Source organism: Helianthus annuus, chromosome 8, assembly GCF_002127325.2.
Source record: "Helianthus annuus cultivar XRQ/B chromosome 8, HanXRQr2.0-SUNRISE, whole genome shotgun sequence".
Lineage (NCBI taxonomy): Eukaryota > Viridiplantae > Streptophyta > Magnoliopsida > Asterales > Asteraceae > Helianthus > Helianthus annuus.
Window position 1 is genome coordinate 49,065,172 of NC_035440.2, and position 11,970 is coordinate 49,077,141.

Genomic DNA, 11,970 nt, shown 5'->3' on the forward strand with positions numbered 1-11,970 from the left:
AGAAGCTATATCAACACTAAATAATCAACAATTTCATCAATGTAAAAGAAATCCTGAATTAAAAATCTTGAACAGACACAATTTAAACATTCCAAACAAGATTTAAGATTTAATAAACAATAAGCTAAATCTACACTAAATCTTTAACAATCTCATCGAAACTGTTCTCATTAATTTAACATCAGGAAGCAAAAACGCTTGGATCTGAATAGAATCAAAAGTAACTGTGTGTTCAGATCAGCTTTTCGCAACTGGAGACTCTCGCAAAGATCTAAGCGAAGGACCGATCTAAACGAAGTTGCCGCTTCTGCTGGACACTCGCCGGGAATTTGAATCATATATTTGATTATTCATAGCAGTTGGTCTCTTTACTCTATTGTATCGTAATTCACATAATAAAATGATTTGATCTTCTATGTTGCTTAGTGTAATTTATGATTGTGTGTTTGTTTGTGGCAGTTGGCCTTGCCACCAAAGAGATTGTCGAATTGCACGACCATTTGGTTTACAGCAATGCTACGAGCCCGGTGATAAAGCGCCAAGAACAAGGCGAGATCGTTTTTGAGATCCCCATTCAGGGGCTGACGAAGGATCAGATCAAGATGTTCGTAAATGAGAAAAACAACTTTGTGTTGGAGAGTTTGAACAAAAAACGGTCCTATACACACTAACTGGAACTTCCGTTTGAGGCGAATTTTGAGAAAGCGGTCTTTAAGGTTAAGTTGAGTTAGGGCTGCTTGAAGTGACGATGACAAATTATGAGCGATAACAAGTGAAGGTGAAATTCACCAAGCAGAATGAGGAGGTGATCAAGGTTGATGATTGATTTCACGAAATTTTCGTTTAACAAAGTTGTAGTTTGGACAAGTCCCCGTTTATTGTTTTTAAATTCCCACCAATTATACATTAAAGTTCTGGAAGAAACTTGGCAGTTTTGATCGATCTTATTGTATCAGTCTCTCTTTTAATTGCATATCGCGTTTATCAGATTGTTTTATGTAAATCCCAATTTCATGCACATAACAACAAATAAGAGTTGCTACCTTTTTTTGGTAAAGGGAAAAACCCGACAAACTATATAAATAAAAAAGACAATTACACCTTTAAGGGGCACAAAATAGACTTTAGGGACCAAAAATAAGAAGTCATGGAACCACGCTTAGGGGAGGGGGAGTGGTCAATAGTGACCATTTTTTCAATCACTCACAATATCCAATCATGTTCCGCCATGTCAGCAACCATTTTTCCATGACTCACAACCTTTTTTAGTGGGGGTGGTCATCACTCACCACCACACCCAACAATTTCCCCCCAACCAACAATTACACTCACAAATAAAACCATCACGGATTGGAAAAAATAACGAAATCATGTTTTCGTTAATATATAACGCGTTATATATGGAGGTAGGGGTGGGATCACTCGTTATACTTTGATGTATCACTCGTTATACTTGACCGCCCCGCCTCCTCTTAGGAACAAAAGGAACCTAGCTATACAGGGGAACAAATTCCCAACACTAACTCTAAACATTACACAAAAAACAAGGAGGCCCATACTTTGAGGGCGACCAGCATTTAGATCCCCAAAACATTGCACATTTGGCCATAAAGACTTGGTGTCCATGCCATGAAAATAGGTGGTCATGACCCAGAACCCCATCCCAACCCATCTGATTAATATAGCACAACGCAATTAAATAGTCAGGCCCTTGCGAAATCAAAACATTATCAATCCAATGCATGGCCTATTTCGGTCAGCCCTAACCCCCAAAACTAGTCCCACGATGTTTGCTCGGCTTCCCTAAAGACCCAACATCTAAGCAGATCTTGGTGCTTTTAGAACCTCTACATTGGGCCTTCAAGGTATTCATATTTCCACCGCCCACATAACTTGGCTGGCCCCAGCCTTCAAAATTCAAGCGAACATAGCTAAACCCACAAGTTAGGCCTTCCAGATTAGCATAAAACCCGAACCCATAACAGAGATATGGGCCTCGGCCTTCAACAAAAACAACATACCTAAGCGCAAAACATAGATTTTAAGCCCATCATTCTAGTCCATCTCGAGCAGCAAATTAACCCATATTTGGGCCTTTAACACCACTTTTAAAACTAGGCCCATATCCACACGTTGCACTTTGGTCTTTTTCCTAATCTCTACAAACTTGGCTATCTTCACATAGAGGCTTTGAACCCACTTATGGGTCTTCGTTTGACTACCATTTACCGGGTTCCCAACAAAGTACACAGGCTCGACCTTCAAACTCTTATCGAAACCATCCATAGCCCATCTTTGGGTCCCCATCAAACATTAGATACCTAAGCCCATATCAGCAATAAGATCCCCAACCTTTGACCAAATAACCAAGAGCCGGGCCTACGGAATATGAACCCTCTCGTGGGCCATCATAAAAGCATGTTAGCCCAAAACACATTAAACCTTGTATTCCTAGATATTTTGTGAAAGGGTGCAATACTTTGTGATATCCAAGGTTAATAGTAGTTCTTTGATCAGGTTAAAATGTTCCATGGAGAACAAATGAAGCCCCAATTGGGCTTGAGCACATTCGGCGAGTAGAAATAGATCCCACCCATTCCCTAAGCACTACTAGTACTGACCGCAAGAGAATTAGTTTCAACGTTGGTGACTGCAAGACCACACCACTAGTTAATAATTGGTCATACGTGTTTAGAACCAGTTCTATTGACCCATTGCGCCCGTGCAACATCTTCATATCCAAAAATTTCAACCCATTATACCAACCGATCCTACAAGAGTAAAAAGATTATATGTTCATCAATTTTCTAAATGATAAAATTGTCACACCCTGACTTTTGCGGAAGCGTGATTATGGTGTGACTTTCTTAATACCATCACATTCAATCATAACAACAACTATATGATTAAACCATAGATGTTCATCCATAAATTTAGTTTAAAAACACGACAACATTGTCTTAAAACATAAAAATTCAAATATGAGTACAACCATGCAACTTGTTTAAAAGTTTACAACGACTCGACCAATGACATCAAATAAAACCAGGACTTGGAAGACGTGTCTCGTCCAGGAATAAGACACACTATCCAACCCTAAGACCATGGATGACATCTTTTATTCTTACGCAGCTTGAAACATCCAACGCCCGCCAGATCCACTACTAATTCCCTGAAATACATGTATTTTGAAAACATCAACAAAAGTTGAGCGAGTTCATGTGTGTGATTGTGAATAAACCTTTGAAACATATGAAAGTATTTTTATGAAAATGAACAGATCAATTAATGTGTAGATAATACATTAACATAGGTGAACCGGTGTAGGAAGGCTCAATCCTTTGCGTATTTTGCACCGGGCCTCCCGGCTGGAACGACATAGTCACCACATGAGCCAACTCGCGGACTCATGGGTAGGGCTCGCAACACCCAAATAGATCTATCACTCATGCCCCTCGGTCCTTCTAAAGGATTAATGGTCTCAAGCTAACGCCTACCCTTTCACATGATCTAGCAGTTCATTTCATTTGTAAACCATTTATAAACGTATTCATTTGTAACATGTACTTCACCCCCGAAGTTCTAAAACGAAAACAATTAAAAGAAAAGGGGGACATGAACTCATAGTCTTGCGTCTTCAGCAATCGTAACTCTAGCTCCTTTGGTGAACACGACATCGCAGGAAAAACGCCCCAGCATAATACATCCACCACGCCGCCACCACCTCACCCCGACATCGCCGGAAAAACCACCACCGTAACACCTCCACCCCGCTACCACCACATCACCACACCATAGTCGGAACTCGGAAAACCTACCCGACATTGTGGTGGAGTCCGCAGCGCATCGCGCGCGAGCATTTCCACTTACATATATACATAACCTATATTTCAAGTTTTATATATTCTATATAGTCAGATGAATATTTAGTTATTTCCTGTTAGTAAGATACAAATAGAGATATAATACCAAAAGAATACCTAATTGCACAGCATGGTCAGATCGTTATATACTAAAAATAAGTAGTACAATATTATATATATTTAAATATGTGGATATGCACCCATTCACATATCCTTTTAAAATAAAATTTACCATTTGAATAAATTCATAAGATAATATATATTTGACTCCAATGGTTTATAATACATATGTGTATTTTATAGATGGATTACCCAAAATGTATAAAACGTTTATATGAATTACTTTTTAATAAAATATATCATTTGCATTGTTCTAAAAATAACAAACGGATACATGGCATTCGATTTATATATGTGTACATATGTATATAAGTTTCTTTTGAAATGCTGAAATGGAATAAAATGTATAAAAAAAAAAAGAAGAATTTCATCTACGAATATATTTTAGCATGAATGCTAAATTACAAATTGATAATGGTAGCATAAGAGTTTAAATTATTTTAGTAAAATAAATGATTATAATTAACTAGAACCATAAAGAAAACTCGTTGAAGAAATTTTCCAATGTATAACTTAGGGTCAATCTATTTGGACACCTTATCTGCCTATTTAGACACCCTTTGCCTCGTATAGGCCTCGTATAGGCCTATACGAGGCGTATAGGGTTACATCAAAATCAGTGTCTGACTCATGTCACTTCTGGTTTGACCCCCAGTATAGGCCTAAATCAGGGGCTAAATGGTCTTTTTTCCCCTAGACGCCCAGTATAGGCCTATACGAGGCGTATACGAGGCAAATAAGACAAAATATGACATAATCAGATATTCTCTTGGAAATTGAAAAAGGCAATACGCCTCGTATAGGTCTATACGAGGCGTCTTGAAGGGTGTCCAAATAGGCAATAAGGTGTGTAAATATGTAGACCCATAACTTATGATATTACTCCCAATATGTAAAAATATGATCTCGTACATATTATACAAATTATATTGAATTACCATTTCTATATAACAAGAAGAACAATGTTATCCATTTTCTTGGTCTAGTAAGGAACTGGTCGTCGAGCCAATATATAAGACTAGATAAAGTTCAAATATCAAATTCACGTTTGATTGAGTTTATATAAAGTACCGAAACATATAGGAATTTATTTCGATATCCGATTTGTGATTGGAAGATCGACTGTGGACCGAACCTAGAGAGTTGCAGTTAGATCGGTGTTCCGAGTTGATCGGTGTTTTAAAAGATATAAGTAATAATTAAATTAAATGTTTACCCTACCCATCTACCCCCACCACACCTCTTCTCCGCTTCTCTCTTGAGTTTTTTTCCTATAGTGGTGTTGGTGGAAAAAGTATTTACCAAAATGGTGTTGATTGAAAAATATTTATCAAAATAGTGTTTATAAATATTTATTTGTTTCTCACTCCTAACCTCACTAGACAAATTCAATTCATTAAATAATTATTGATTTAATTATGTATTGGATCTCTTATACCTAATTTATATTTTTACGTATCTTACAAAAAATGATTTTTTTAAGCTTACTTAAAAAAACCTATTTTAAAATCTAAAAGTCTATACTTAACACAAAAACTATTACGTGTGATTCTAACAACTCTACTTATACAAAAACTAATAATGTATCTAATTAAAAAGATTGAAAATCACACAAATTTAATTATATACATTTATTGTTAAAATTCCTTTGGATTATGTTATTCTATACACAGTACAATAACTTATTTTTCTAAACTTTAGTTTATATTTTTTTAATCACGTACCTATTCCAGTTCCATTGTTAGTGTTTTTTTTTTTTTAAATCAAGTTCTCATGCTTTGAATTAGGCAGTTTTTATTCCTTCCATTAGTAAAACAAAACAAATAAAATTTATAGTTGTTTTACCAGTAAATGAAAAAGCTTTTTGTTATTATTATTTTTTTACATAAAAAATGTTTGTGGATTTAACTACAAACAGGTAATATTTAAAATCCGAATCATGTTTTTAGTAAAATATTTTGTAAGAATAACCTACACAAAAATTATGTATTTTTGTGTGAGGGCAAATAAATGAGTTTGTAGGTTCGAATGTAATCTTTACCTCATTCTCAAAGTGTCGAACATTACCTAATGCATTTAGTTTTAGAAAAAAAAAATACTATATCGTGTTATTTATATATTAAAAAAACATAACAATGGACGCATATTATTTAAGTGAATTTTACGTTTTTTAATTTAGTATATTTTTAGTTTTTTTATTATATACTTAATTATGGGGTATAATGAAAGACATTCGAATCACACGAAGGTTTTTTTTTTCTTATTAACTACATAAATTTTGAAAAATAATAAGTTATGTGAAAGACCCAATACTAGGATTAAATTAATATTTATTTAATGAATTGAATTTATCCAATGAGGTTAGGGGTGAGAAACACATAAATCTTTAAAAACACCATTTTGGTAAATATTTTTTCAACAACACTATTTTAGTAAATAATGGGAAAAAACTCCTCTCTTCTCCTTTTATCTCTCCACCTTCAACTTGAACAATTATCACCTTCCACCACCATAACAGATCCACCCCACCTTCGTCGGAAAAACGCCCCAGCATAACACATCCACCACGCCGCCACCACCTCACCCCGACATCGCCGGAAAACCCACCACCACCGTAACACCTCCACGCCGTAACAGCTTCCACCACCTCCATTATTCGCTTGCCGACAGCTCGTCTTCTACATTCTCAGGCGTCTTTGCAGGTCCACCGCAATAAGACGCACCAGTGTAGATTTGATAGGGATGAAAAGTAGTAAGTTTATTTATTTTTATTTAATAATAAGAGAAGAGATTGATTGATTGATCTTCCCTAAAATAAAAATAAAAAAGCGAAGTTTCCGAAACCCTAATTGGACCGCGATGAATGTATAAATAAAATAAAGATAGGAGGAATGATCAATGAATTAATAATAAAATCATAAAGAAGAAGAGAAGAGAAGAGAAGAGAAGATGCTACGGCTCGCAAGATTATCTAGTCGGTACTACGCCGGAGGAGCTTCTAACATCCGAAGTTATGCTGCTGCTGCTGCTGCAAGTAAGAGTTATTATGATTTCATGTCTGTTAAATTTGAATTATTTATTTATTTATTTATTGTTGATGAATTATGGATTTCATCAGAAGAAAAGAGCACCTTGATGTCGTCAATATCATTGTTTATGGATAACGGCTACATGAGTTTGAATATGCCTGCGGTGGAGAAGAGGGAGAGTGACGATGGCAACACCACCTGTGTCGTCCTTAATATTCCTGGACTCAAGAGGGAGGATTTTGCCACGGCCACAGCACGCGTCGAAGATGACTATTTGCTCTTGCAAGTCAGAAAGTATGAACCTAGACTACTCTTCTACAACGCCTTCGTTGTCTTGCCCCCCGACTCTTCTTCTACTATCATCAGCACGGAGATGCAGGACGGCTTGCTTAAGGTCACCCTGCCCAAGCTCAAACACTACAAGCCTAGTATCCTCCAACGTTTCTATTGGATATTGGACCAACGTCTCCTCGCTAGCCTTCCCAATGGTATCATCATCGTGTATAACTAACCCAACCCAACCCAACCCAACCCACTATTTATCATATCCATCACCCTGTTTGTTTGTTTGTTTGCCTGTTTCAGTTGCTATGTCGTGCTTTGCTCGCCCATTTATGGTCTACAAATATTGCTCACGGTACTCTGATTCATTCACAATCTATAAGAAGGCCACTGCTGGAAGCCTACACATGCGCATAACGCCTGGAATCCATAACATGGACTGTGATGTCCCCGGAGGAGGCGTATGCGTATCCTTAAACATGCCTGACGTCAAGATAGAGGACGTCAAGTCCTTTTTTAGACACGACACTTTGTTCATCCAAGGGAAAACAAAGACCGCTTACTATGCCACAGGCATACGCTTACTAGAGGGCAACTCCCTCGGGGGTATCATCAAGACTGAGATGCAAGATGGAATCTATAAGGCCACTATTGGCTTTGTAGGCTATCAGCTTCCTCTTTGGAGAAGACTCGTAATCAAATTATGTCATCGATTGAGTTCTAGATTTTCATCTTCATGTAACTAATTAAGAATTGAATTTAACTTTGATCTTCATGGACCAGATCCAATTGTTATTGAATTCTGTTTCTCACTTTCACTTGGGTTGACCAGAGACACATTCGGTTCAAACTGTTGCAATTCTTTTTAAGTAATTATTAGCGTGTCAAATATATGGCAATGCTCTTGTTGTATCGTTATACGGTTGTCTGTCTTACCCTAAACTTATCCTTCTACACTTTTGGTAACCATGAGAATTTCACTTTTGGCTTTCTGATCGTTGACTGCTGGTTAACTCCGCTAACTTGTGAGGTTTTTGATACATAACAATGGGGAATTATGTTTTGAATTTGGTTATTGATGTATTAAGAATTAGAATTTGTTAACACAGCATATGGTTAAAGAACAAGGTTTCAATTTCATCAGTTTGTTAACAATCATAGTAGTCATAGATAGTACCATGTTGTACTTCTGACCCCTTCAATTATTTACAAGTAGCTTTATACAATTCTTTTAACGTTTGATCCCAAAAACAAGTCGGATCCCCGTCAAACTCCAATGTGCTCGCCTTTTTTCCCTACGCCGCTAGCCAAGAATTTTGGTGACAAATACGATTTCCTGAGGATCAGTGCCACTTCTCAAATGCCAGGCAAAATTATATTGTCATTGCAAAATGGGTAGTAGGCGTGTGTAACATGTCAAAATGGTTAATTTGGGTATTTGTTGAAAACGGCCCAACCCACTATTTTTATTATTAACTAACTTTGTTGATACATTACATTACATTATTATTCCAATAATAATAGTCTAATGTTGTTTAAGAAAATCTTTTTGGGTCATCTGTCACATCCATGTCTTCATTTTTGCTAGTATTTTCTTACACTTGTTTTGACTCATTTAGATATAACCTAAGCAGAAGCTCCAATCTTTATACACAATGAAAGAGGAATACAATTATCTTTCACTAGCACCTGGTAATTTAACTCTCTTCTTTTAGTACCTAAAACTTAAAAAAATGCAAGGTGTTCAAGGGCCGTAATCGTCTTAAATTTTTGAAAATTTCACATTCGTCATAAATAAAATGATAGATTAATAAGGACACTATATTAATATCAACTTATGATTTTGATGCTTTAACATGTAGGGTGTAACCATCATTAGTGCTCTAGTGGTGGCCACGGGTTTCTAAATTCCACCTATGGTGGGCCCGGGTGAGTTTCAAGTTCGAGTCTGGGTGATAGGGGTTTCTCATTGAGGGGTTTAAATTGGGGATCTATTGTGCGACGGGGCTCTCTAGGGCGGATCCGGTTAAGACAATGTATGCTAGACCTCCCGACATTCGCGAATAATTCACACCTTTCAAAAAAAAACATGTAGGGTGTAATTTCTATCCAAAATCTATTAACATACAAGAAAAGTATTAGGAAAAGGCACTAGATGTAAGGATGCTATTTATGGTTCTTGATCTTTGATGATGGATCTAATTTTTTTTATTATTAGTGCACTGAACTTTCTATGTTTGATGTTGAGAACCGATAACTCAAGTTTCTGATACGTAGCACCTGCTAATATGTGTGATATGTTTACTTATGTGCAGGCTACTTACACGTGAGGGGATAAATGCTGAGCAACTAGCCATTAATGAAATGACAACCATCTGTTACTTGATTCACAATATTCGTGTCACAATTTCATAATCTCAGGTTCATGAAATGGCAGTGGTATCCGCCGTTTAGGAAGCTCGGATAGATAATCTCAGAAATTTTAGTGACTACATGATGACAGTTTGGTTTGGGCTGCTGTTGAAAGATGATAAAATACCCAGCTTTATGCAACTTTGATGCGTTAAAACGCCGTCCAGAAGTACTTGGTGACGAAGCAAGGATTTACAGACCCAAAGAAACTGCCACACCATTATCTACTTACTTTTTCATGAATATTGCCTTACAGGTAAAATGGTTCATGTCATTATTTATGCAGTGCGTTATCATGTCGTGTACTTAATAAGCTTCGATATATCTTCTTAAATGTATGCAAGGTATCTGTTGTTTTCCATATGAAATTAAAGCTAACTGGACATATTGGCTTGGATGAAGATTGTATATGATTATGAAAGGCGGCTTTCGTGCGAATATTGTAAAAATGAAAGTGGTCGTCGGTGGTGGTTGAATGTGACCCTATAAATATATTTTTCTCTTTCTTACATACTCACAAGTCACAATAACAAAATAGAGGGTTATATGTGACTCTATAAATATAGAGGTGTACTTTACATTCTTTATTTTTTTATTATAGAGATTCAAATGTGATGGTATTTTTATTGTTATCTCTATTATTTTCTCTATATAATATAGAATAGAGGCTCCAATGTAAATGCTTTAAATATAGATGTGTACTTTACATTCTTGCTTTTGTATGTTTTTATGGCTTTTTACAACAAGAAAAAGTTTAAGAAACCGAATTAAAAATTTATGGTGGAGAAAAGGGAAAGAGGATACTTTAGATGTTAAAAGTGTTATTTTTATACTTTTATTTGTTATAAATTAAATTTTCCTACCCGGAAAATTTCCGGGTTATAACCTAGTTTATTAAATAAACGGTTTACAAAGAAAGCAAAATGACCAAATTAAATGGTTTATTACAGAGTCGATTTAAATTCACCAAAATCTCTAGCTTCAGATTCTAAGTAGTTGATTTTACACTCTTCACACATCCCATGATCCCGCTAAGTACCTGTCAAATAAACAAAAAAAAATTAAATACGGCTTGCTCAGTAACGCAAAAAACAATACAAGTGAAATGAGGCCGGTAATAATGTCAAATGTAACGGTGATAACAATGTTAAATGGCAGCTGAAGCAAATGCTAGTAATGTTCGTTAACATAACAAATATAAACACAGCATAACAAATCCCTAAACGAAGTAACCATACAAATCCAACTTATACGAAACAAATATATAATCAAATAAGTCGTATGGTAAGGATAAAACAAAACAAAACAGATGGTGTGCATAGACTCGCCAGCCTAATGTACCAAATATCTGATGTATAGTGAGCACACACCGTCACTCACCAAAACAAAACAAATTATTAATTATCCCAGAATCAATCCGTACGCCTCTTTCTAATTTCATATCCCCAAACACACCGTAACAAATATAAGAGATGCCGTGAACCAGTCACACGCTATGCCATTAATGTCCCAATGATGCACCAATAGAATCAACCTACCGGAGGCTTTGCTCAGGTATCGAAGTCAAAACAAATTACAGATGTGATAGGTTACAATCATATGTCTAATGCAATATTCTCATAATAATTCACAAATAATAGAATATGCGATAATTTAATAATTGTATCGCATATATAACAAAGTCGGAATGCGAAAGCTCAAAGAATGTAACGGATTTTCAAAGGTCAAACAAATCAATCGACAACAGGTACACATTTTGATACCAAGAGACAAAGGTTGACGGATCCGTACTTTAATGGCGAATCCAATAACAAAAGCAAACACTGAACTCAGATCAGATGTCGTGAAAACCTACAATCATTGTGTTTTGGATTTTAGTTTCTTTATTAGAACCTTATATATGCGGACGATGTTCTAGTTGTTGGGGAACGGGTAGTTACGAATGCAGAAAATCTAGCGAGGATTTTACGGGCCTTTTTCCTTGTTTGGGCTTGGGGTCGACGACCATGAGATTGTTAGACTAGAGGGTATGGTTCGGCTCATCCCCACGGGGATGAGCCTCCACGTAGGCGGCTCGTGGGGGATGAGCCAAATGAAGGATGGAGGGGGATGGAGGATGGGGCCCCACCTCATTATTTTATAATTTCTTTTGTTTTAATTTAATAACCCAAGGTAATAAAATCTTTATAAAATTTAAAAAACACAATATAAAACAACATAAAATAATTTCATTTCATAACATAAAAAAATTACATCTCCTAAAA

At 36.1% G+C, this 11,970-nt stretch overlaps 1 protein-coding gene across 2 annotated transcripts; it reads left to right on the forward strand.

The window, feature by feature from the left end:
• Nucleotides 1-6,436: 6,436 nt before the first annotated feature.
• On the forward strand, nt 6,437-8,144 carry LOC110872834. 2 transcript variants are annotated; one of them, XM_022121711.2, is made up of 3 exons: nt 6,437-7,017; nt 7,102-7,500; nt 7,598-8,144. In XM_022121711.2, exons 1-3 carry the CDS (start codon nt 6,933-6,935, stop codon nt 8,038-8,040), a joined length of 927 nt encoding a protein of 308 aa, XP_021977403.1. In that variant the 5' UTR covers nt 6,437-6,932; the 3' UTR covers nt 8,041-8,144. The 2 variants fall into 2 exon arrangements, with proteins under 2 accessions (XP_021977403.1, XP_021977404.1); XM_022121712.2 differs by having other exon boundaries at nt 7,105-7,500.
• Nucleotides 8,145-11,970: the final 3,826 nt, after the last annotated feature.